The 25,977-nt window shown below is 43.1% G+C and overlaps 1 protein-coding gene across 5 annotated transcripts in view; it reads left to right on the forward strand.

Moving 5' to 3' along the window:
* GAS2 (growth arrest specific 2) overlaps positions 1-25,977 on the forward strand; it is a 118,451-nt gene that overhangs the window by 71,982 nt on the left and 20,492 nt on the right. For all 5 annotated transcript variants that reach the window (XM_081836013.1, XM_081836010.1, XM_081836009.1 and 2 more), the window contains 2 exons: positions 2,382-2,526; positions 9,595-9,702. In XM_081836013.1, coding sequence (XP_081692139.1) covers positions 2,382-2,526; positions 9,595-9,702 — 253 coding nt within the window. The remainder of the gene's footprint in view (positions 1-2,381; positions 2,527-9,594; positions 9,703-25,977) is intronic.

The raw sequence follows: 25,977 nt of genomic DNA on the forward strand, positions 1-25,977 counted from the left end.
CTTTGAACTGAGAAGGAAGGATTGTGGCTGGACAGCGGGAAAAACATTTAAATCCATCTACTCTGAAATATGAAAAATGTGGTAGGTCAGATTGTGTAAAGAAGCAGGGAAAAAAGGATCTGCATTCCTTAAAAGAGTACAAGAGCTACATCTGATGAGTAAGGTTGCATGCAGGTGTAGAGCCAGGGCCCAGTGGGAACTGAGTGATTTACAGCCTGTCAGCATCTGCAGACAGACAGGAAGTCAATGGATTATATATATAGGTGTTTGCTCCAGCCTAGGCTGATATTTCATTAAACAGAAGGGACCAGCTAGCAGCTACTACAACCCAATATGATTTCACTTGTCGGTTTCTCTATTTTTTTTTCCAAGGGTCAAAAAACATGTTCATAAAATTTGAACCATAGTGGTAGCAATCCTCTCTGTGCATTGGGTCTTTTGTTTTTATACCATGGGAGGCTTCTCATGTCCCAGCAAAACGTATCTATTTTCATTGTTTGAGTAGTATATTAAAAAATTGGGCGGTGGGGGTAGAATTTTAAAATGTAAGAGAGTGCTAGTTTTGGACTAGAGGATCCAGACCTAATCACATCACTATTTCACAGTTTAGTATCACAGGTCGTAGCTAAGGTTATAAAATGCTATTTTTTAAAAAGAAATATCTCCATCATATTGAAACATAGGAAGCTGCCTTATACTGAATCAAACCATTGTTCCATCTAGCTCAGTATTGTCTTCACTGACTGACAGTGGCTCTCTAGGATTGCAGGTAGGGGTCTTTTTCCAGTCCTACCTGAGGACTGAACCTTCCACATGCAAAACCAAGCTATAGCCATTCTCCTGTTGCTATACTGCAAGGTTGATCAAAAAAGGACATTCCCTTCTTGTGCCCCCTTTCCCCCTTTTGTTTATGATTGTGGGAACTCAATCAGAGGAAGAATTGTAGCTCAGAAAGAGTAAACATGTTTTGAATGCAGAAGATCCAGAACTCAATTTGTAGCATATCCAAGCAGCAGGGAAAGACCTCTGCCTGAGACTGTGGACAACCAAGACTCTGCCGGTCACAGTAGGCCAGTGATGGCCAAACTTGGCCCTCCAGCTGTTTTGGGACTACGCTTCACATCATCCCTGACCACTGGTCCTGTTAGCTAGGGATGATGGGAGTTGTAGTCCTAAAACAGCTGGAGGGCCAAGTTTGGCCATCACTGCAGTAGGCAATGCTGGGCTAGAAGGACAAGTAGCTGATACAAGGCAGCTTCTACAAATGGAGCTACAGGTGTTCGTTGAATTTTCTGCATTTCCCCTTAACTGCTCATGGACGTGAGATGAGGAGCCTCCTGCGAAGAATCTGTTCTTTCCTTTCTTTGCCTCCAGTATATCTTTTTTTCTGCTGCTGCTGTCAGTTTTCACTGGTTTTCCATAAAATAGGAGACTGTCTACAGTGACAAGAGAACCCCCTTCTGTGTTTTTGTAGCTGGCTGGCTTTATACAAATGTAATATAGTCAAAAGCTGTAAAAAAAAAAAAAAAAAAAGCTAGTCAGAAAGACTAGCCAGTGTGGTATAGAGCAGTGTTTCCCAACCTTGTGCCTCCAGCTGTTTTTGGACTACAATTCCCATCATCCCTTGCCACTGGTCTTGCTAGTCAGGGATGATGGGAGTTGTAGTTCAAAAACAGCTGGAGCACAAGGTTGGGAAACACTGGTATAGAGGTTGGACTAGGGCCTGGGAGACCAGGGCTCAAATCTCCTCTCAGCCATGAAGCTGAATGGGTGACCTAGGTGCAGGCACTGTCTCTTAGCCTAATTTACCTCAGGGTGTTGTGCTGATATGGAGGGCAGGGAGGAGCATGTATGTCACCTTGAGCTCCCATACCCTCCAACATTTCTCTGATGAAAATAGGGATGTCCCATTCCATAAATGATAATTTTACTATTTATACCCCACACATGTTGTTGGCTTGCCCCAGCTTCCAACATGTATAATAACATAATAAAACATTAAACATTTTTTAAAAAAACTTCCCTATACAGGATTGCCTTCAGACGGCTCAGGGTTGGATAACTCCATACCCTCCAAAATTTCTCCAGTGAAAATAGGGACATCCTAAGGAAAAGTGGGACATTCTGGGATCAAATCAGAAACTAGGATGGCTTCTCTAAATCAGGGATGTCCCTGGAAAATAAGGACACTTTGAGGGTCTGAGCATATTAGAGCAAAGAGTGTGCTCCAAGAGTGTTGCTCAGCTAGGGTAAAGCGTGAAATCAAATACTGTTATAATGATTTTAGGTTTTTTTTTACACTTTTCATAAGGCAATGTAACTGTTATTTTTAACCTGTTGGAACTGGTTTTGTAAGCACTGGTAACCTTCTGCATTCAAAGGTTTGGCGTGGAGCCTCCTGGATTAATAAAACTGGAGAAAGAGATTGAGCAAGAAGAAACACTTTCAGCCCCTCTTCCGTCCCCCTCCCCCTCCCCCTCAAAGTCGCCTGGCAAAAAGAGCACAGGGAAACTTCTGGATGATGCGGTAAGTGTGCATTATCAGGCCTCACGCAACACATCTTTCTTGACAGGTGATTGGTGGGGAGTCTCCCTTTCCCACTTTTGGTAAGGTATATTGATACACTGGATAAAAGAAGGGTAACCGTTAACTACCCTCAGTTTGAAGTAACATTTGCGAGAAATGAGGTTACAGGGAACCAGACAGAGGGCCTTCTCGGTAGTGGTGCCTGCCCTGTGGAACGCCCTCCCATCAGATGTCAAGGCAATAAGCAACTATCTTACTTTTGAAAGACATCTGAAGGCAGCCCTGCTTAGGGAAGTTTTTAATGTTTGACGTTTTATCGTGTTTTTAATATTCTGTTGTGAGCCACGCAAAGTGGCTGGGGAAACACAGCCAGATGGGCAGGGTATAAATAAATAAATAAATAAATAAATAAATAAATAATAATAATAATAATAATAATTACACCTGCTCTTCAAGAAGTTGGTTGATAGCACTTGTTAGGGAGTGGTTTACTGAGAGATAGTCTGGAAAAGCTACGGTGCCAACTCCCCAACTAAATGGCACTATGCATTTTGAACTAGGACTCTTTGAAGTAAGTCCCAGCCAGTATAGTAATTTCTATTCCTCACTTACATTCTGCACTAAGGAAATTCAAATTCATATATATATATATATATATATATATATATGAATCATATATATATATATATATGGTTTGTAGGTTATTTTGTGCAAGGATATAGGTAAGCAATGGTATTTGAAGAAAATGGTGAGGAAAGAAGAATAAAGCAAGTGAAAATGAAGAACCAGTTCAGCAGAGAAATACAGTGGTGCCCCACAAGACGAATGCCTCGCAAGACGAAAAACCCGCTAGACGAAAGGGTTTTCCGTTTTGGAGGCGCTTCGCAAAACGAATTTCCCTATGGGCTTGCTTCACAAGACGAAATGTCTTGCGAGTTTTTCCGACTTTCCCCTCCTTTCCCCCCCTTTTTCTAAGCCGCTAAGCCGCTTATCAGCTAAGCTGATAAGCCGCTAAAAGCCGCTAAAAGCCGCTAAACAGCTAATAGCGCTAATCCGCTAAGCTTCGCAAGACGAAAAAACCGCTAGATGAAGAGAATCGCGGAACGGATTCTTTTCGTCTTGCGAGGCACCACTGTAATATGGGATGAGGGACAGAAAGCATGACTAAAAGCCTTTTTATAATAGCTCAAAGCACACAGATGTTCTACCCTGTGAATGCTGAAGCCTGTGAAAGATACATCATGCAGTGGGTTGTATCTGACTGAATCGTTCTCAAAGTGGACTTGTTGAAATGAGTGGCCTCAAGCTTAATTCTGATAGATTTTAGTGGGCCTAGTCCATGAGTATGAATTGGTTGAATAAACCCTCTGGTGGAATTCAATGTCACACTTTTCCAATAGTTTTGTCTGTACAAGTATCCCAGCTTGCCAGATGGAACAATACCCCCTCCTGCCAGGTGCTGTTCAGGCAGCTCTCCCAACCCTGCCAGAGCCAATTGCAGGAGGTATGTGGGGACTTTGGGGAAGGAGGGGTTCTGCTGATGCGGCTGGTTAGATGAATCTCTAAACAGTGAGGGGATCCATGGGTTCCAGGCACTTACCCAGGTTTAGTTTCCTTGGAATGAAGGTCATCAGAGACTGTGGTGTCTTTAGGATATATTTATACAACCTGAGCATAAGATGGAGGGATTAATACGCCAAAAGATCTTGCTTCTCCACCAGTCACAGTTTTGTGTGTAGCACAGAGAAATATGCCTCTGTGTCTAGCTTCCAACCTGCTTTCTCCCTAGATCACCCATCCACTCTTGCAGTTGTTCCTCTGTACCTAGCAGCTAGGTGTGGGAGCGAAGGCCCATCCATTTTTTCCATGGCACAGAGCAATTTCTTTGGTTATGCTAACTAGTTAGCCGCAACCATTGCCTAGAGAAAGGGACTGGTTTGGCAAGCTCTCATACCTACAAACCCCCACAGATCCTGGAACCCAATAACTGGAAAAGTCCCTGGGAATCCCTCAGACTGACCGTTCAGACTAATAACAATGCTGATATAAGCTTAAAACACATACACACACTGCTGTAAGGCAGTGCAATCACATACCAGTGTGTGAACACTTGAAGGTGGACCAAGTGGAAGACCAAAGGTCACAGGTATAGATATATTGTGATATAAGAGCAGGGAGATGAGGAGGAGGCAAGGGTGCAGAGCAACTGAGAAGGAGCAAGAGAAGGAGCCTGGACTGGGGAACAGAGAGGAAGCCAGCAGGGGGTGTAAGAAGGGGTGTTACATGATCAGATCAGATCCGTATTATGAATGTGACTGGCTGCGGCTTCAAAGCCCTAAGCAAAGATCTTTCCAACCCTGCTACCCCAAATGCTTTTAACTGGAGATGCTGAAGATGATTGAACCTGAGACTTGCTGAATGCAGTTCATTGATGCATTTAACCTATGCAGTAACATTCACTTTTCACTCTTTATGGAAAAATCACACTGGTCCTGAATAGGCGGTGTTCTGAACAACCAAGGGTTAAAGAGGAAAGTAAAAAATGTATTCTAAAAAAAGCACTTGTTGCTATGGCAACTCCTATATCACATGGTGGATGTGCCACCTGGGAGTTACAAAGCGCTCCTTGAAAGCCCCTGTGCCACTCCTGAGCTACAATGAACAGATGGAATTTGGTGTATTTAACAGTGCTTGTGAAATGTAATTTGCTGAAATGCAAACTTGGTTAGGTTTAGCATCCCCCCCTCCCCTTCCTGGTTCTTTAACTTCTCAAAGTCTTTCACTGTGGCTGCCAGAGACAAAGCATAGAAGAGGTGACTGCAATTCCTGTGGGTGAAGAAAAAAGGAGAAAAAAGAGCTTATGAAGTCCGATTTAAGTGACCTCCTTTAATTTACAGACTATCAGCAAAACGCAAACACATAAAACTAGACTCCTTAGGGTAGTGATAAAGCAGGATATCAAATCCAAACTCTTCTTCTTCTTCTTCTTCTTCTTCTTCTTCTTCTTCTTCTTCTTCTTCTTCTTCTTTATCAATTCTAACAAAGACGTCTCGGGTGTAAATTAACATAGTTGAAAATTTTACAGCAGCCTCCATATGCACAAAGTTACACAAGACTGAATCCCAGCCTCCAAAACGCATCTTCTTTCTAGATTTCCTCACAGTAATATTGCTGTGGATTTGGGGAAATAACAAGAGCAGAGTGAAAGGCTTCATGACTTGTTTGGTTTGTACTTTCTGTTGCTCTTCTAAGGCTAAATAGCAAAATGCAAGCGGGAAAAATCCTTAAGAATTGTTTTGATGCTGCTGCTACCATAGTGGGTGGGGGAGCCTCCCCTTTCTCCTTCAAAGACCCTCCAGCATGCAGCAGATCTTTGTTGGAAAACTGATCATGCAGAGACTCAGTTCATGTGTTTTCCGTCCTTTTGAGGGTAGTGAAATCTATCCCATGGGAATAGGAATGATTGGAGGCTCTGGTTGGCAATGGAAGCTATTTGAACAGAAGGAGGGGCTCATGCAATCATTGAGAACCCATGCCATTTCCCTTTGAAAAGATGTTGGATTTATATGTCTAGTTTAGTATTATCAAGAAATTCATCAGGTTGATCAGCTGAAGACTGAAGAATACATGCCCCCATTTCAGTGCCTGCTGTCTTAAGACTTTGTATGGTGAATGTGCACGTGTCCATTTTAGGTACTAGGTCGGGAACATTTTTCTTCATTGCTTGGATGTAATGGGGGGGGGGGGAAGAACCAGGCTTAAATTTACAAGTGTTGAAAGTTCTTTGTTCAGACCATTAGAAGGAGTCAACATAGCACTGTCTTCATGGCATCCAGAGTGGTGATGGGCCCCACTTTACAGAGGATATTCCTCTATTTTGAAAGGTTGCCAGAGGACAATCCTATAATTGAAGGTGTCTTCTATTTAATGGCCATCCAGTCCAAATCTTATTTAAAGGCAAGAAACCAAAAAAAGGGAGAGCAGGAGAGTTGAAGTTGCCCACCAACCCAGTCAGCAGACTGAGCAGGCACACATGCCGCTGATGCGTTCCCTACTAAGAGATGCAGTCTATTTTAGTTTTTTAGAAAGGTATAGTAAATATTTCTGAATTTGTGTCTATAAACAAAAATGCCTTATGCAAAGTGGTGTCCTCATTTTTGGCAATGCACAACTGGCCACCCTACTGTACTCCCAATGTTCTGAACTCTTAATATCCTAGAACAGCCCATCTGCCTCCCATATCTGGTTCAATCTAACAGAAAGAAAGAGCTACTAATTCTTCTTTTAAAACATAACCTCCCATTTTGGTAACAAGACAAATACCTTCACACTTGAAGAGCCCTAAGTCAGTGAAAGCCGTCGGTGTTTAAAGTGACATCATGCACTACAGCTGAGTAACCAGACTTCAGCTAGGTAATGAAACTTATTAAAATTCAGTCTGAAAATCCCTGAAGGGAGTGGCAAACAGGACTAAGCAAAAGACATGCAGTAAATGGGTCAGTCCAGTAAGATTTGACATGGGTTTTGCTGCTCTACCTCTTGAGATATGACTGGCCCCAACTCTGATGCTAGTGGAAGACCTACTTATCCAAGCAGACATTTATGGTGATCTAATTACCAGACAGGTTTATTTTGTTTTTTACTGTTTTTTTGGGTTGTGTGTTTATGTGTTTTCCTTTTAAATTTTCATGATTGTATCCCACCCTGATATTGATGGTGAGTAGGTTAATATATGTTGAATAAATAATAATAAGTAGCAATGTCAAGCACACTTCATACACGCACGGTATTTTAATATTACAGGAAGGATAAACACACTTCCCGAACACAAAGAATTTCTATAATCTTTTGGCAAGCTATTAAAATATACCAGATAGCATCCTAATGTGATATATTTGCTTGTAAACTTCACAGAGACATATGGTTGGCAATTGTCTGAGGCAAGATGCTGAACTAAGTACCGGTAGTCCTTCCGTCTGACCAGAAAGGCCTTTCTTATAGCCCTCTGTGATGTTATAAATAACCCTTTCTAAGAAAATGTAAAAGTCAATCTTTCACCAGTAGTTATTCTAACAACATCTTTCCTATGCTCTCAGTCTCGCTTCACAGACTGTTGGCTTCTGAACTAGATCTCCAAAGGTCTCTGGGGTGGATGAAATCTTTAGAAAGTGTGCCTTGCATTTTGCTTCATTTGACACCAACACATTAGGTCAACTTTCCTCCTAGAGAACTACATTGTGTGGAAATTATTTTATGTGTGTACTTGTCAGTGTTAAGGTTAGATATAAAATAGCAGTAATACCTGAATGTCAAATTAGAGTTCACTCAACCAGATCTGCTCTTTGGCAGTGATGTCTGTGCTCCTTGCATCTCACCAACAAGTTCAAGATACACCAAATGTTAATGCACCTTAACCATATCTCTTACAGTAGTGGTTCCCAAAATGGATTGGTATGGGTGGTTCATCAGACCAGCATTCACAGGTAAAATGCAATGCAAAGGAATCATTTAAGCCGTAAATGGAGAATGCAATTAGCAGCTTTCATTCTCACTTCTGATTTACATATATATTAGGTTTATATTTAGCAAACACTTTATTCAAATGTGGGGTTATATCAAAGCAGCTTTGATTTAGGCCACACCAATACTTTCATTAAATTATTTTAAACATGGTCACATGAAAAACATTTCCCCATGCTATATTCTCCAGATCTGGCTTTCTATGTACATTATGTTGCCATCCTACATGTGATGCATTGCTACACCAACATAGGACTCATCATAGGAAGAATGCAATATAAAAGGATAACTTAAGCAGTAAAGGGAGAATGCAGTTAGCAGCTTTCCCTCTCACACATCACCACACCATCATCAGGCTCATCACTTCCATAGTTCCCTGACATGCTATTATGTAAGGACAGCAACTCAATTTTAATTCAGCAAGCACTTTCCCCAGGACAGTATCACATTCAGATTGTTTCTTTCTGAACAACTGAGGAGCATTACATGAGTAGAGCTCATAGACTGTGTTCATTATCAGCGTTAATACCTCAGGGTACAGTGGCACACCCACCCACAGCACCCTTTGGGAGAAGAACCTAGCAGTTTGCGTGTATTAGTCGCAACAAGGTTATACAAGTCAAAGTTCAGGGTTTCCCAGACTGTAGGCTGGAACTTCAGTGAGGTTACTCCACAGAGGAATGAGGCCTGCAGTCTCTGACTGCTGCTTGCTGAGTTATCTCAGAGTGAAGGTGAAGCTGTGGTTGGGCGATAGGCAGCACCACGAGAGGCCTTGCCCCCTTTTGCAGCAGTCCTTTGATATTGGAAATGATGGGTGTTTGTGTAAGTTTTTTGTAAGTATGGAGTGAGTGAGAGAGTGAGGCAGGTGGATTTAATTACAAGTACCAGTGGAGTCTGGTGCTCACTGAAACCGGTAAGGAGGAAGCAGAGGAGGACTTAGGAGAGTGCTACCGGTTTCAGTCACACTAGTCATGGAGCTTCAGGGGTACTGCAAAGGGTGCTGCAACTATAGTTTAGAATGGAACACAAGAGGTTGGAGGAAGGTGCTGGATTTTGGGTGTTGCTCAGCGTGCCGCTGAAATTTGAGCCCCCAATGTCTGCCACTGGAGGAAGGCAAGGAGGCTGATGAGGACAGAGCCAGGAAAAGGTGGAACTAATTTTGGTTTTGTCCCCGTCTTTCTGCTTCCACTCTGAGTTCTACAAGAGCAACACTGAGACTAAGGAGGTTGACAGACAGTGCCACCCCTAGACTGGTTTGTAAACAAGGAGGGATGCAGGTGGGGGCTGGCTGAGAACATTCCGAGCCTGGTGCAGCAGTGTCCCAGTTGATTTAATGGACCAGCCTCCAATGAAAGGCATCTAAATTTCTGGCACAGTCTGAATACTGCACAATAGTGATGTGATGGGTAGAACAACGAAATAAGAAAGAACAGGTGCTTGGTTTAGGAGCTGGTGGGAAAGATACAGTTGAATATAATCTGTCCTAATGGTACTGTAGTGCACTAAACAATTTAAAATGATAACTTACCCCCTCTTTTCCCCCCAAAGGTCAAACATATTTCTGAAGATCCTCCTTGTAAATGCCCTAGTAAATTTTGTGTGGAGCGTCTTTCACAAGGAAGATACAGAGTTGGAGAAAAGATCCTTTTCATCAGGGTAAGAAAGATTTACTATTCAACTTGCAGAGTGACGTCTGGAAAGCACTTTACTAGGAATTAGCATTATCTTGCCATATACTTGTCATCATTACTGGATAGAGTTGTGCAGGGGCAGATTTCACATGCCTCCATACATATGAACATCTAGCTGGGATAGATAGTTCCTATAAATTACATAGTTAAAGTAGTTTGTTTTTTTTAATGCTGCTGATCTGTCTGCTTCAATCGTCATTGTCCACCCCCCCCCAACAATTGTTTTATTGCCTATAAGAATGCAGTCAATACTGATTTGTTGCAGGAGATCCAAATTTCATTTTCATGGGTACCACTTCAGCTATTGATAATCACATTGACCCCATACTCAAACTGCAGAATGGTATTTTCTCCTGCCAAGTGAATCTACTGGAAAATACATTGAACACTGCATGGAACCTAGTTCTGTGAGTGCCACAGGCCTCACCTGGATAACACCTGGGATGTGAATAATGAAGAATAATGTCTACCTGAGAAGCAGCTTGGCCACTGTTGCTTTCTGGAAGAGAACATGGTGGGGTGAGGAAGTGGGGAGTTCAGCATTGATGCAAATGCATTGGCGACACCAGTCTTGGGCTCCTGCCAGTGCATTGGCAACATGCTCACTTCCCTGTTGCTTCCTCCTCCCCTTTCTGATATGTAACAGCAACCTATCTGCCAGAAAGCTAGTGTAGTGGCTTCCTGTCCCCCATTGAGTTGCTTCTGGTTAAACCTTCCCTCCTTGCTTGTGACAGTCCCAATGAAAATGGGTCTACTCTTGATACTGAAAAGCAACGACAACCCAGATGTGATTGGTGGCCATGTGACTAAAGTAAAATTTAGACTGAATCTATGCTGTTGAAAAGGCAAGTTTTCAGCTCGCTAAACACTTTCTCTGACCACTTTATAACCTTTTAAAAAGAGAAATATAGTATTTTTAACTGCTGAGAAGCTATTACTCCACGATTTAGAAATGCTGTCCCTAAATCCAAGGGCTCATGCATAATCTTGTTTAATGTGGATAGTCAGTTTCCTGTACCTCTCTTAATTATCCATTGTCCATATGACAATCTCCTCCAACCATTGCCTTCCCATATGTTCCCCTCCCTTAAACTGGATTGTCACATACTAGGGATACTCTGAAAAGGAGAGGGTATGAGAAAATCTAGACTGAGGGAGGAGAAAGTGATCATGCTATTGCTGAGCATGTTTCAGTGTTGACTTTGGACAATGAAGACTGGTTTTCTGGGTGCAACCTGGTGATCCCTGTATAAATCAGGCCCTGCCTCTGTTTCCATCTTGGTTGCATGCAAAAATAAGCCACTGATTTTAGCATGGTTGCATGAAATTGGATTTGTAAAAATAATTTAACAGTGTATTATTTGAGTTGTCATTTCAGATAAGCTGAAACATGTTTTACAAGATAGTGCAGATGAGTAATGAGAGTGAAACTTAAGCCTTTGGTAGATGACATGTCACCTACACCCATATGCCTTGTTCAAAAAGCGGTTGTATCTACATTGGATCTTGAATAGTCAAGTGGTTTGGGGAACTTTATGCTACACTTCTTAACAAAGGAACAGTTCCTCCAGTGCTGGTTTACTCACTTGAAGTCAATATGAGTCACTCCCATATGAGTTAGAACAGGATTGGACTCCAATACCTGAGTTAGGCCAGCAGTTCTTAAATGGTTTTTCTTTGTATTTATTTCATTGGATGGAACTGATAGCGACTTAAGCAACTGCTGTATACTAAGTCGAACCATTAGATCATCTAGTTCAGTATTGTTTATACCAGCTAGCAGCAGCTTTCCAGTTCTTCAAGCAGCGATCTCTCCCAGTTCTACTTGGAGGTGGACATTCTGGATGCAGAGCATTACTCTCTCCCTGAGCTACACTCCTTCCATACAACAGAATGAGTTGGATCATAAGAACTATGAGGAGAGAGAACTTTGGCACCCATCCTCCCTGTTCTTCTGGAAAGCCACTCCTGAGAATTAGAGGAGCTTCTGGAATGGAGTGTGATGAGGTCTGTCGGTTGGTGGACTATGGTCCACTGATCTCTTACATGCATCTCTCCTTGCTCCAGAGGATCCTCACTTTCAGGAGAGGTGTTTTTTTGTGGAGATTCATGAGGCTGAAGTGGGGAGGAGAAGACAGGAAATTTCTCTTTCAATTGCTTTCGGTGGCTTGCAAATTTTGAAATCTGGCCCAAAGTTGGAGGTTTCCTCCATTTGAAATATTTAGAAAATCATTTGTGGGCCGTAGGTCTGTTAGATCCCTAGTTTCTGGCTTACAGAGGCTGCAGATTAATCTAACCTTTGTTTGTGATTACTCTTTTTGTGATTGCCATGCTGCTTCCCTTCATATGAAGCAAAATTGGCAACAATTTGCAAGGAGCATTTTTGTGGCCCCCAAACACTAATTGCTTATACCTTCTCATGCACATGGCATTTTTAAAAATCAAGAATGGCTAACCTCACTTGGCCTGAAGATCACATTCACCCTTGGTCAACCCTCTGGGGAGCACATGTGACTACCCACACCTTGTCATGCACAGGCGACACATGCAAGCAGATGCTCACAAAGGTACAGTGCGTCTTCCAAAGCTGATCTGTTTAAACTAGCTGAAGGCTGTTGTGTGTCTCTGATCATCAAATGATTACTTTGCTGACCAAGGAGAAGTCTATTTGCATCCTCATCAGGGCACCCCAGTACCATGTCTCCTTTATTTTCTTTCTTTCACCGTTGTCCCCAAAATTGGTGGTGTCTTCAGGGATGAGGAAAACTGGGCTTGGGGGCTAGATTAGGACCCACACTGGAGGTTAGCCGTCACTGATTTAAATGTCTGAGCATGCTTAGGATTCTTCTCCGTCTGTAAAACTAAAGGAGTTATCTAGATGCTAACTCACACGCCATACTTTAGCAAGGAAAGGCAGTGCAGTTGCTAAGGAAACAGAGCAAGGACATTTCTTTGGGGATTCACTATATTAACAGGGGCTTGCTTGCCTTTCTGTTTCTCCAGAAGTGTAGTTATAATGTCATGAAGACTGACAGCATTGAAATCCAATAAATAAAAAATTACATTTACTGCACAAATAACCAGGCAGTATAACAATTCTGAAGGGCTCCATTAGGTAGGTAAAAGATGAAAGAAAATATAACCAAAATGCAACAGGTATTAGTGATATTGATGGTGTTTATTATGCCTACAGCACCAGCAGTGCACATGACACTTTACAAAGAGACTTAGGCCTTGTCCACGTTCTGCTTCTCCGCTGCTTAGAAGGCATGGGGCCAGGAATTTTTCTACTTGTCCCTTGCAATCTTGGTGTGAGTCTGAGCAATTTTGCCATTGCCCTGCTGCTTTCTCCTGGAAAACCCACTCTGTAATGATAAATCAGAACAAAAGGCAATCTGCAGGAAACCTGATCGCCATTTGCTCTGAATCAGCACTAAATAATGGGTTTCCCCGGGGGGAAACACAACTGTGGATAAGCCCAGAAATGTTACTGGAGTAAAAGTTGGGGAGACAATGGGAGAGAGAGGTTGGAGGAACAGAAAGGGCAGATGTATCAAGAACTGAATATGAAGAAATGATGTGCCATCCACACACATACGTATGCAGTCAGAGCAATCCTAACCTGGCCTGCAGGAGGAGGATCAGAGCGGTGGTGCCACCACGACATTTGAAACTCTGCTGTCTCCAGCTTCTCAGAATGGAAACTGGTGATGGGAGAGCATGGTCTCCATGGGGCTGTCCCTGAATTAGTCTGGCCCTTCTCATAGCCACAGACATGCCTTGGACCTGGTGTTCACCTCTATGGATGTTGGTGATCTGACACTAAGTAAAAGTGAAACTAAAGAAGTGCCATGGTCAGATCACTTCCTGGTGCAACTGGACTTCTCCTTGACCCTCCCCCTCTGCAGGAAGGTGGGACCGATTCGGATGGTCCGTCCCCACCACTTAATGGATCCAAATGGTTTCCAGAGAGTGGTAGGGGATGCTTTATCCCATGTTGATGGCCTTTCAGCTGATCCTCTGGTGGAATGTGGCCTTTCAGCTGATCCTCTGGTGGAATGTGGACCAGGGCTATTGACTGGTTGGCTCCGAAGCGCCCTCTCTGATTGCATGGAGCCTGGACAGCCCTGTGGTTTTCTTCAGAGCTGAGGGTGAAGAAACAATAGCTGAGACAGCTAGAGCGTTGGTGGCGGATAACACATTCTGAAGCTGACCGGACACGGGTTAGAGCTCAATATCGAGCCTACCAAGTGGTGGTAGCGACAGTGGAGAAGACTTTCTTCACTGCCTCTATTGCATCTGCAGAAAACAGCAGCAGGAGACTCTTTCAGGTGGTTCGCAATTTAATGGAATCACCTGCTCCATCAGGGCCCAGTACAGGCCATATGATCTCCTGCAATGATTTTGTAAAGTTTTTTGCAGATAAAGTCGCTCAGATTCGGGAAGAGGTAGACTCCACCATGGGAGCAGGGCCAGGGTGGGAGAGTGCTAGAGTCCTGTCTAGTCAAGTTGCATGGGATCAATTCCAATCTGTTACCTCCGAGGATGTGGACAGGCTGCTTGAATGAGCGAAACCAACCACCTGTCTCCTTGATCCTTGCCCATCCTGGCTTATAAAAGCTAGCCAGGAAGGGCTGGGCGATGGGCTTCATGGGGTGGTGAATGCTTCTCTCTGTGAGGAAACCTTCCCAGACCTGCTGAAAGAGGCAGTTATCAAACCGCTTCTTAAAAAACCATATTTAGATGCGGCCAATATGGCCAACTATCTTCCAGTCTCAAATCTTCCATTCTTGAGCAAGGTGATTGAGCCAGTGGTTGCTGAACAACTCCAGGCACGCCTGGAAGAAGCGGACCATTTGGATCCCTTCCAGTTGGGATTCAAGCCTCATCATGGGACTGAAACTGCCTTGGTCGCACTGGTCGATGATCTCCGGTGGGCTAGGGACAAAGCTGAGAGCTGTTTCCTAGATCTGCTGGATGTCTTAGCGGCTTTTGACACTATCAACCATAACATCCTTCTGGACTGTCTAGAGGGGGTATCTTCTATGGCAATGAACTGTTTTGGATCTTAAGCTGCCTCTGTGTGGTGACCGGAACTGAGAGCAAGTTCCACTGCATGGGTACCTCAGCTCAGTTTCCCAACACTATCAATATTACCTGTGTAGATGGGTTAGGAGGTAGGATCACAGTCTTAGGCGTCATTTTGAAATTTTTGGGGAATAGTTTTCCAGTTTTCTTTTGGGGGGTGGGGGGTTGGAAGCCTTTTTAAAATCACTCAACACTTTCTGTTTTGGTAGTCTGAAGTTTAGTACCTTATTTCCAGTGCATTTCATTGTTTTTCTCACTTTCATCAGAGTAGTAGATCTCATATGTAAGATACTTTGCATATGATGCCCGTGCTCTTTTTGAGGCATAAATGTTTTCTTTGAAACTGATTCTGTTGCTGAATAATGTGTTTAACTCAGGAATCAATTATCAGCTTTTTGAGATTTACGTTTTCACCTTGATCTAGCTAAATATTTACATGCATCCCATTAAAACCAATGAAACTTCAATTAGTCATGACTAATTTGCTCCATTGTCTCATATAATGCCATTCTCACTCTTATGTGGAGGCAAATTTGCCACTCTCTCATCACCTCAGGGGAGCTCTCAAATGGTTTCTCCCTGGGGAGGAGTGTTGGGATGGTATGAGTGGATAACTGGCCAGTTTGGATGAGGAAAGAACAGGGATATATATTCCCTGTTCTGTTGTTGTGCCCACCCTTCCTCCTTTTTGCAGTGTGGGCTTTGCCAGTCTCCTGTTGAAGGGGCTGAGTAGGAATTTTTAGAAGAGCCTCCAATTGGCCTGGGACGCCTCTTTTTTGCCTTCTCCACTCTTTTGGAGTGGTGCAATTTATTGTCACTCAGGCCTTTAGTCTGGACAGGAAAGACAGTTTAAGATCTGGGGACCTTTAATCCTGTGGCATTGCCCTACACTGTATTTGCTTAGTGAGTGACAGGAGTGCCCTGTGGGCTGAACATGTGCATCAGGGTGAACGCCAAACAGATGGGGCCACAGTATCCTTGTCTGATTCACAGATCCAGGGTTTGTGTAACAAGGAGGAGGAATTTCTTAACCATCGTTGTTGCAGGGCACAGGTAGTCACTTCCGTCACCTCAGGAATTGGGAGGGAGATGATCCCCCCCCCCCCAAGTAGGGAAACTTCCTGCTCAGACTATGTTTTGTTTGGTTGAATTGGACTAAGGTTACTTGGTTTTCTCTGCAGATTCTCAAGTTTTCCATAATGTTAACTGTAAGCGGTGTCTTGAGTCTTCCTTGGAGTGGGCATGATGGCAATTATGGTCTCATAATTCATTTTAGCTGAATTAGGCCCCTTATACATTAATTTTGTTGGTTTGGCTTCCATTTATGCCTTCAGACAGTCCTTTAAATCATTGCTTCTGTGCATTTTATACCCTTTTTTCATCAAGAGGTAATGGGTAACCAATCACTTCAGTTTTCGTAGCCAAAATTTATGAAGAATATGGGAAACTTGAAAGAGCTCAGAGGAGAGTATGAAGGTAGTGAATGAAGGTAATGCAGAAAGCATGTTGAGCATTGGGAAAAAACAAAAGTTTTCACACACTTAAATATCTTAGAAACAAACAACTGTTCTTCACTATCAGCAAAGAAATTGCAGAAAGATATAGGTCTGAATCGGATCATTCCTTCTGCTGGCCACATCTTGGGTTCTTTCATGGAAGGAATGCTTCATCGTCTTGTACTGATGGCATCAATATACTGGAATGTCTTGCTGCTGACATCTACTGATCCTTTTAATATCCTTCTATGATTGTAAATCCTCACACTGTCACAACGCAATGACTGTTTTTAGTGAAAGAAACATATGGCGATATGAACCTTGCAGTTTTGTACATGAATGTAGCAGCTTATAGGATCAGACAGCCAAATCCATGCAAGAGCCTTACACAATCTCTGTCGTCCAATGCTGTCCTTTCAGGCAGAGGAAGGCACACCAAACCTCTCCTTCTACATTGGTGCTGTACTGGAACATCCTGAGAGCAATCAGATTTGCTAGAATAAAACTCTGAGCTCAGGTTTTGTGAAAACAAAGCAATTCTGAGCAATCAATGGGGCTTTCTTTTAATTAATCATGGATGGGTTTGATATTATGGATATTTACATGGAGAAGGCTGTACCAAATTAGTCATGTAAAATGTCTTATCAAATGTTATGTTCTGGGCCGCTGCAGCTAAAATGAATTGTTAGAACAAGACTACCCAATTAAGCCCATCACGTGTACAATCTCTGCATATTGGAGCCTTTTCTACATTCAATTTTGACATCAACCTATGGCCTCTATTGTATTCTCCACCTCTTTTCCTTTATTTCCTCCTACATGTTCTTTTCTGGTAACATCTATAAATGTGCTTTGGGTTTTACAATGTAACGATCATTTCCTTTCTTACTGTTTGTATATGCGTCTTCTGTCTGTCCACCTGTTTGACAGGAAAAAGAAAACTAATGGATTAGTTTCCTGTCTCACAACTGTGTTCTGTTTCTTGCGATTAGAGCTGCACATCTCAACATGCCTCACCATTGTTTGTTCATGAAAGTTGCAAGGAATTATTAATTTATTGTAGCAAAGCCCTAGGTTCAGATGTAAAAGTGAAATATACTCAGAGTCGCAAAGTGATTTCATGCTCTTTATTCAGCTCATAGTGGTGAGGAGGAATGAATGAAAGTCCCCTCAAAGTATCTGCTTTATATACATTCTTTACACAATGGGCTGCACATGATTGGCTAATTCCGGAATTCTACTGTAAGCCAATCAGGTTGTGGATTCACTTCTATCTGGAGTATGATTGGGTGGTTCCTGCCAACCAATCATACTGCTGCATTGTTCCAGGACCAATCAGACTGCTGCAGTTTGAATCCTATTCAACTCAGTACATAACAAAAAGTTTCTCTCCTTTCTCTCTCTCTGAAAAGGAATTATTAATGAATACTCTGTATCCTGCTTTTTCATCTACTATGAGACCAAAACAGCTTACTGCAAAGCCCTAAAACAATGCCATAAAATGTAATTCTAAAGTGTAATTCTAAAGAATATAACACAGCAGCGGCATACTAAAAAACAACCATTAGCAGCATAGTTACAATGACCTTGGACTTGCATGCTCCCTTCCCTCTGGTGCAGTTGTGAGAAGTTTGGAATATTTGGTGAGCTTTGGGATATTTGGTGTATCATTCAGGTCCTATTCTGTGGCTGCTGTGAAGTTTAACAGTTGGGGGGTGGAGTTAGGCATCTTGCTCTTTGAAGGTGAACTGTGAGGGGAGGTGGTGGAGAGGTTTGGGGAAGGTGTGGGGAGAGGAGGGGTGTGAGGTGTAAAGTAGGGCTGCCATATGTCTGGGTTTTCCTGGACACATCTGGGAATTTAAGGTCTGGGGGGGCGGGGATTTTAAAAAAATAAATCGGCAAAATGTCTGGGAAAATCCCAACATATGGCAGCCCTTTTCACAAGTGTCAGTTTCAAGTAATTCAAGTAGCACCAAGGGGGTGTTTTCCCCACTCTCTCTTCTGCCCCTCCACCCCACCCCACATGAGAGAGATGCCAAAGGAGCATGAGGCTCAGAAATCTCTTGTTCCCCAATGAGCTCACTTGCTTGGTGGAGCCTGGGTGTGGCTGCATTCATCAGAAGGTGCTGCCCCAGCAGTGATGGCTGTAAGTTGTAGCTCTGCTCGCTGCCCACCTCCCTTGGAGCAACTTCGCAGAATCCCATCCCACAGCCGCTTCTCTCTCTGCCTACTGCGAGCTAGAGCACCACCTTGCCCCACTCTGCATGCATGTCAGGCTTCAGGAAATCTGTCCCCACCCCCCATGGCAGGCTGCCAGTAATAGATAGACAAAGCTCTTACCAATGTCGTTCATTCAATATTCACAGAGAGAGGCTTAGAAATGTTGCCTCTTGGAATAATTGTGTTGCTCTGAGTAATCTCCTCTCCCCTTCCCTTCTCAGTCATCAACAGCACCTCTCCCCCCCCCCCCCTTTACGGTGGCTGCTTCAGGCCATTTGTTTCTTAGCTTTTAGCTCTCCCACTTTTACTGCTCGCCAGGTTCTGGGTGAAGGGGGGTCTGGCATGCTTTCTAATGATAACGTGTCAGCCAACTGCTCCGGCTCTGTTTCTCCCCCCTCCTGTTCTCCCATTATTTCCCAGCTTTGTCCCTCTCCTATCTCTGAGCTGTGACCTTCTGCAAACCACTGTTATAAATCTATACTGTCTTCCTCTTCTCAGGAAGGTTTAGGAGGAGGGGGAGGTGGTCTCCACCATTTTTCCTCACTCCAGTCCCTGACAGCGCAGCACCGAGGGGCTGCCCAGCAGTGACTCCACTCTGTGTACCTTCTTCCACTGCTACTAGGTTGTTGCTGGTACAGCCATTAAAACAAGTATGTTCATTTCAATCCTTCTCTCTCTCCTTTTTGAAGCAAAATGGGTGGCTGTACAGTGGTGCCCCGCAAGACGAATGCCTTGCAAGATGAAAAACCCGCTAGACGAAAGGGTTTCCGTTTTGGAAGTGCTTCGGAAGACGAATTTCCCTATGGGCTTGCTTCGCAAGATGAAAATGTCTTGCGAGTTTTTCTGACTTCCCCCCCCTTTCCCCCCCCTTTTCTAAGCCGCTAAGCCGCTAAGCCGCTAAAGGCCGCTAAGCCGCTAATAGCGCTAATCCGCTTCGCAAGACCAAAAAAACGCTAGACGAAGAGACTCGCAGAACGGATTCTTTTCGTCTTGCGAGGCACCACTGTACAGAACTTATTATGAGCTATAAATAGTAAAATGACCATAACAAATGCGCTTAGAAAACATTGCTTGCTTTTCAGCCATTTTATCTTGATACAGCCATAGGCACCTGAACAAATGCTCAATAAAAGGAAACCATCATATAACGTGTGTAAGCTTTGTGCAAGCCAGTCAGGATGAATGTTCAATAAACAGGTTGTCTGGACAATTTAGGATCAGCCGCGACTACCAGGAATAACAGAATGATATGCTTGGAGAAACACTGTCAAAATAAGTTCACTGGTATGCGCTGAGATGGACATGACACAGACTGACACTGCTTTAAAGGACTTGTCTGAAAATCCTCAAAGAAGGTTCAGCAGGCCAGTTCTTTGAGAGTGTATTTTTATTCTATTTTTATCCATACACAGCTGACCAGAGGCACTATCTTGCACCCAATATTGGGGGGAGCAGCATGTGTCACATACATGTTGCTTGTCACATGTGTGTGACATCATATGCACGATGCACTCTCGACATCACAGCATTGGGAGGAGCTGCACAGCTTTCTCTCTCACGCTCAGGAGGAGCCAGTCGCTGAACCACTCCATGCTCAGCCTCCTCTGCCCCCTCAACACTGGGGGCGCCTGACCCCTGCCAGCAAATATTAAGGAGGCCTAGGAATTGGCATGTCTGCAGCTGACTTATTATCAAGTGGTTTTTAAAACTGAATTTTCCTTTTCTGGAAAGATATACCTGGCATCTGGCTTCAATTTCAGATTAGCCACAAGTCACAGACCAGTCACTTAAACTCTATGCCCTTTTGATGACAGCCTTATTAGTGTTTAATGAATCTTAATTCAGAGCATTTGGATACTTTCGAGTGGAAACTGTAGTCGAAAAGCAAACCAGCTCCCATAAGGGTTATTATTGTAGGACAATTCTCTTCAGTAAGAAAATGTTCTATTAGCATTTCTCTCTTAACTGACCAATTTTGAGTGTATTGTGTGCATATTGTGCATTTAACTGGTCAGCGAGAGCTACATATATAACCACAGGCATATTTTGTATTTCTGCTCACTGTTCTCTGCTGGAACTGAATCTTCTTAAGGCTGTAGTCTGTGCACATATATGGGGGAGAAAGTCTCTTTTTCATTCAGTGTGACTTTCTTCTGAGCAGACGCACCTGAGAGAGGGATAGTCATGAAAAAAAAGTTCATGTATCCACATTTCATAGTTTTCTGTGATTGTTTGCAGCAATTGCTTCCCAGCTTAGGTACTTTTGCAAAGCATTATGAAAGGGATTAATCACTACATGATCCCATCCAATCAGAGGTCTAGTTGACTATGTGACAGTATCATTGAGGTCAGTTAAAACTCTCCCTGTAAGAGGAAATGTACCCTCATTGCCCAGGCTAACACTCCCTGTTTTGCTGTTGCATGGAAAGACCCCTGTATAAAACTATCTGTAATGTTTAATAATGCATTTATTAAACATGACTAGTTGGAGCAATTGTAGATGAAAATGCATATCCTAATGAGTGTAATGCAATTTGGGTGGACAAGGTCTGCATTTGCATGTGCATCTAAGTACTGTTTTAATACTTCGTTGAGTGGCTGGGGCAACCGAATCAGAAGGATGGCATATAAATAATAAAATTATCTTCGCTGGTGTTGGTGTTGTTCACATTCTGGACCAACTAGTCAATCACATGCAACAAATGCTGGTCACGGAAGGATCAGCCTGGTTGCTTTGGCACAGCGGCGTAGCGTGGGTTGTCATCACCCGGGGCAAGGCAAGTAATTTGCGCCCCCTAACCCGGAGCAAGGCAAGTAATTTGCACCCCCTAACCCGGGGCAAGGCAAGTAATTTGCACCCCCTAACCCGAGGCAAGGCAAGTAATTTGCGCCCCTAACCCCTAACCTGCCGCCGCTGCCAGCTTCTTCTTGCTGCTGCCTGGGCTGGTCGGATTCGGTTCTCTCCCGCGCTCAGCGCTGCGCTGGGCGGCAGCTGCACTGTCCCTCCCCCAGATAGTCCCTCCCTCGCTCTCTCTCCGCTCTGCACCGCAATGCATGCCTGGCACCCTCCCCCTCCACAGTGGGCGGTGACCCAGCAGCTCGGATCGGATTCGCACAGCCAGCACTGCAGTGAGAGAGAGTGAGTGAGCCAGGTAGGGGCAGAGAGCTGCGAGTGCGAGCGCCCCCCCCCAATGTTGCGCACGGTGCGGCTGGCCCCCCCTGCACCCCCACGCTACGCCACTGCTTTGGTAATGGGAGAATATTAACTATTTTCCTGATGCATGCCCACTTCTGATTGGTTTTGCACTCTTTTGCCATGAGCTATGAAATGTTGCTAAAAGGTGAGTAGATCTTTTGCAAGAAGGTGAAAATGTTTGAGTATTTTGGCTCTGCATGACAACAGAGGACAAAGTTAGCTTTCCTTTGCAGATGAGAATTGGGTAAACAGTAATTATTTTTTCTCTTGCCTTCTGTCAGGTAAATGACAAAATGTTTCATTTTTTGTTTGTTTTGTGTTCTAAAGAACCAGAGCACCAGCTGCTGCTTGCTATCTGATAGCTCTCTAACAATGAACAGGAATAATTTTCTATAATAATCTGGATTCTCTTTTAAACCAGAGCATCAAAGAAAAGTCTGTGAATGTATCATAAGGGAGCTATAAGTAGGATTGCCAGTTTTTTATGGCCCTGGGACTCTGTGTCTTCAACAGCAACCTGAGCCACATAAATTAAGCAGGTCCATCTTCCATTTGAGAAGATCACCTAAACCACCTCTAAGCCTATGTGTGTCTTCAGGCTGGAAGATGAATTTTCATAGAAATTCCCAAATGCTTCCAATATTCCAATAAGTATGTTTACTTACATATGATATTTGTCTAAGGCTGCAATATGCACTTATTTGGGAGTATGCTTTGCACAGTAAAGACACACAAAACTGGAATGTAAAATAAATAACATTATATAACATTTACAATCCATATGCTATCAGATTAACTTCCAGATCAGGAAATGAGAACATGAGGAGTTATTCTTCATTCTGTCAGAGCAAAGTATGTGTGTGGGGAGGAAGGGATGAGAGGAGCAGAAACTAAGTTGAGAGCTGGCAGTAGAAATGGCAGCTGCAAGTTTAGAAAGAATAACAAACTTGTTGCATTGATGCTGCAACTTGAGTCAAACTTTGGTGTATGGAGTATCTCTTTGCATTTATTACTTATTGATTGTCTTTTGAAAAAATGCTTATGAATCTCAAAGCAATAATAAAATATCCATGTACTATAAGGTAGGATATCAAGAGGGAATGTTTATCCAAGCCACGTGTTACAGACTAATAAATAAGAAAGCAATGACCGTCTGAGGGTAGTGATATGCAGGAGAGAAAGGGAACAGAAAAACTATTTAAAAACAACAGTATTTCTGAAAGATGTCTCATTATGCACTATCATTTGTCCCATTCTCTTAATGTTTTCCTCAACATGAGCCAATTTAAGAGAGAAGTGGGCTGATTTCAATCTCAATCAGTCTCCATATTTTTCTAGAATGTGCACTGGCCACCTGTATGTTTTAAATTTGCAAAGCAAGAGTGCATATTCAGGCTCTCTTAACAATTGAGACATGAATATGTGTTAGGTGATTCTGAGCTAACACCAAGGCATGGCCTTGCTAGGTCAGACCAAGCATTACAGTCATACTTTATACAGTGGTACCTCAGGTTAAGTACTTAATTCGTTCTGGAGGTCTGTTCTTAACCTGAAACTGTTCTTAACCTGAAGCACCACTTTAGCTAATGGGGCCTCCCGCTGCCGGAGCACAATTTCTGTTCTCATCCTGAAGCAAAGTTCTTAACCCGAGGTACTATTTCTGGGTTAGCGGAGTCTGTAACCTGAAGCATCTGTAACCTGAAGCGTATGTAACCCAAGGTACCACTGTATCCCAAATGCCTTGCGAGTTGAACTTTTTTTATTTCATTTTTTTTTTTTTTTTTGCTGCAAACTCCGATATGAGTGTTCCTGTTTGCAAACGTTCTTTGGAACACGAACGTCCGATGTGACTTCTGTGGCTTCCAATTGGCTGCAGGAGCTTCCAGCAGCCAATCGGAAGCCGTGCCTTGGTTTCCAAACATTTTGGAAGTCTAAAGGACTTCCGGAATGGATTCCGTTCAACTTTTGAGATACGACTGTATTTGTAAAAAAACAATAGCTAACACTTATTGGGTACTCCACTAGAAACTGTCCAGTAGTCCACCAGTGGACCACAATCTGCCATTTACACATTCCCTGATCAAAGGGGTTTAAACCTGCTGCCTGTTTTCAACCTGTAGGTCCCCAGATGTTGTTGGACTACAACTCCCATCATCCCTGAGCTCTGGCCTTGCTAGCTAGATGTGCTGGGAGTTGTAGTTCAACAACATCTGGGGACCCACAGGTTGAGAAAGGCTGATATAGTCAGTGTCTCCCCCCCCCCCGATCCTTATTGAATGAAATATTGAAGCCTGATTTTGCTCACTCTGACAAAAAAATCATTGGAGTAAAAACTGATTTGGCTATAATGTTCCTTGTTGTTTGGGAAATGCCTTTTGGCTTTCTAAGCAGATCAATATTTGATTTGTGTAAGCCTTATTGCAACGGTTGTAGAATTATGTGCTACAAACATGAAACATATAATTAAACTTTGGGTGGTGAATGTTTTCATGTATGGATTTGAAAAGAGCTTTGCACAATGTTCTTAAACCACCAGAAAAATCTCCCTTTAAAACCTTTGCTGCAGAGCATTTGCAGAAAAGTGGAACGCATTCTTGAGCCATGTTGACATCATAAAGCCTATGGCACTTTGGCTTTCCTTCTTATTAGGGTTTCTTTTTCAGCAGAGATGTCCTAACTTATAATTATATACATCAGAAGTTTAAAACACTGGAGCATTCATAAGGAGATGGAATTGCCTTTTCAAAATATGTTGCTTTAAGGGATCTTTGATTTATAGGATTGCTTCTAGCAGAAACATTTGAACATATAAACGAGAAGGCGCTGCATAGAGAAACTTAGAAAGGACGTAATTACATGACCACCCTCTGAAAGTATTTCTACAGGAATGCCATCTCAGAATCATGTGTGGTCTTTCCTGACTGTTCCAAGGCAGCAAGGAAGGAGGGTTGGTATTCATGAGCAATTCAGTTACTCCATTTCCCCAATCACTCTGTCACTGTATCAGCTACAACCAAAGCTTTCCAAACTGTGGGTCGCAACATGTTAGTGTGTCGGCTGCTGTGTGTCGCAACATGTTAGTGTGTTGCACAAACGCTCCCCACACTCCTCCTGGGGTTGGAAAGGGTTATTTTAACCTTCAGATTGCTAGTAAAACTGAATTACTGTGTTGTGAAATGATGCAAAACTGAATTACTGTGCTGCAAAATGATGCATGTCTAAAAAGTGTGTCACCAACTTGAAAAGTTTAGAAAGCTCTGAGCTATACTGTATTTGAGTTTGCTTCCTCTCCTTAGAATATCAGCTCAGAGAACACCTGCAACCAACATCTCCGAACCTTGCATATATTCACTACCCACTAAGGGCTGATTCCACACTTCCACTTGTGCTGTGCCTAGAAAGCACAGGTTCAAGTGCTTTTCTGCTTGATCCACATTTTCTAGACATGGGTGCAAACAGTTTCCCTCTTGTCCCACTCCCTTCCAAGGGAAAACCCACTGTTTCATGATAAATCAGAACCATCGTGCACACTTCTTCAGATATTTGTGCCAAAACCAGGCCAAAACCCCAACTGAAATGGATCTGCATGATTACTATTACTTCTCTGAGATGCTTCTGATATCTGAAGAAGTGTGCATGCACACGAAAGCTTATACCCAGAACTAACTTAATTGGTCTCCAAGGTGCTACTGGACAATTTTTTAAATTTATTTTGACTTCATAGTATGCTACTGTAAATCGCTCAAGCATTTCCCAGGTCCACTGAGACCTGAAAAGTTCTGAAAAAAGTAGTTCAAAACATCTAGAAGACATAAAGCTAGGGAAGGCTGGGCTAGGGTGAATGACCACAACAGCCAATGTCTTAGCAAATTTACAAGGTAAGTTCATTATTCCAGATGTCAGTTTCCATAGTGTTTGTGGTGCTAAATTAGGAAGTGAAAACAGGAAGCACCTCAGAGAAGTAATAGTAATCTTGCAGGTCCATTTCAGTTGGGATTTTGGCTTGGTTTTGGCACATAAACTGCTCTGGTTGCCCTTTGTGATTACCTTTGTCGGGAGAATGATGGGGGAAATATGTCCTTGTTAATTCTGCTGGACCTCTCAACAGTTTTTGATACCATAGTATCCTTCTGGAGCATGTGTTTGAGTTTGGGGTAGGTGGCACTGCTTTGCATTGGTTCTGGTTCTACTAGGATGGTCACTCCCCGAGGATGGTCACTCCCCAAGCATTCCTTGGGGA

The sequence above is a fragment of the Podarcis erhardii genome (assembly GCF_964252035.2).
Source record: "Podarcis erhardii genome assembly, chromosome: 1".
NCBI lineage: Eukaryota > Metazoa > Chordata > Lepidosauria > Squamata > Lacertidae > Podarcis > Podarcis erhardii.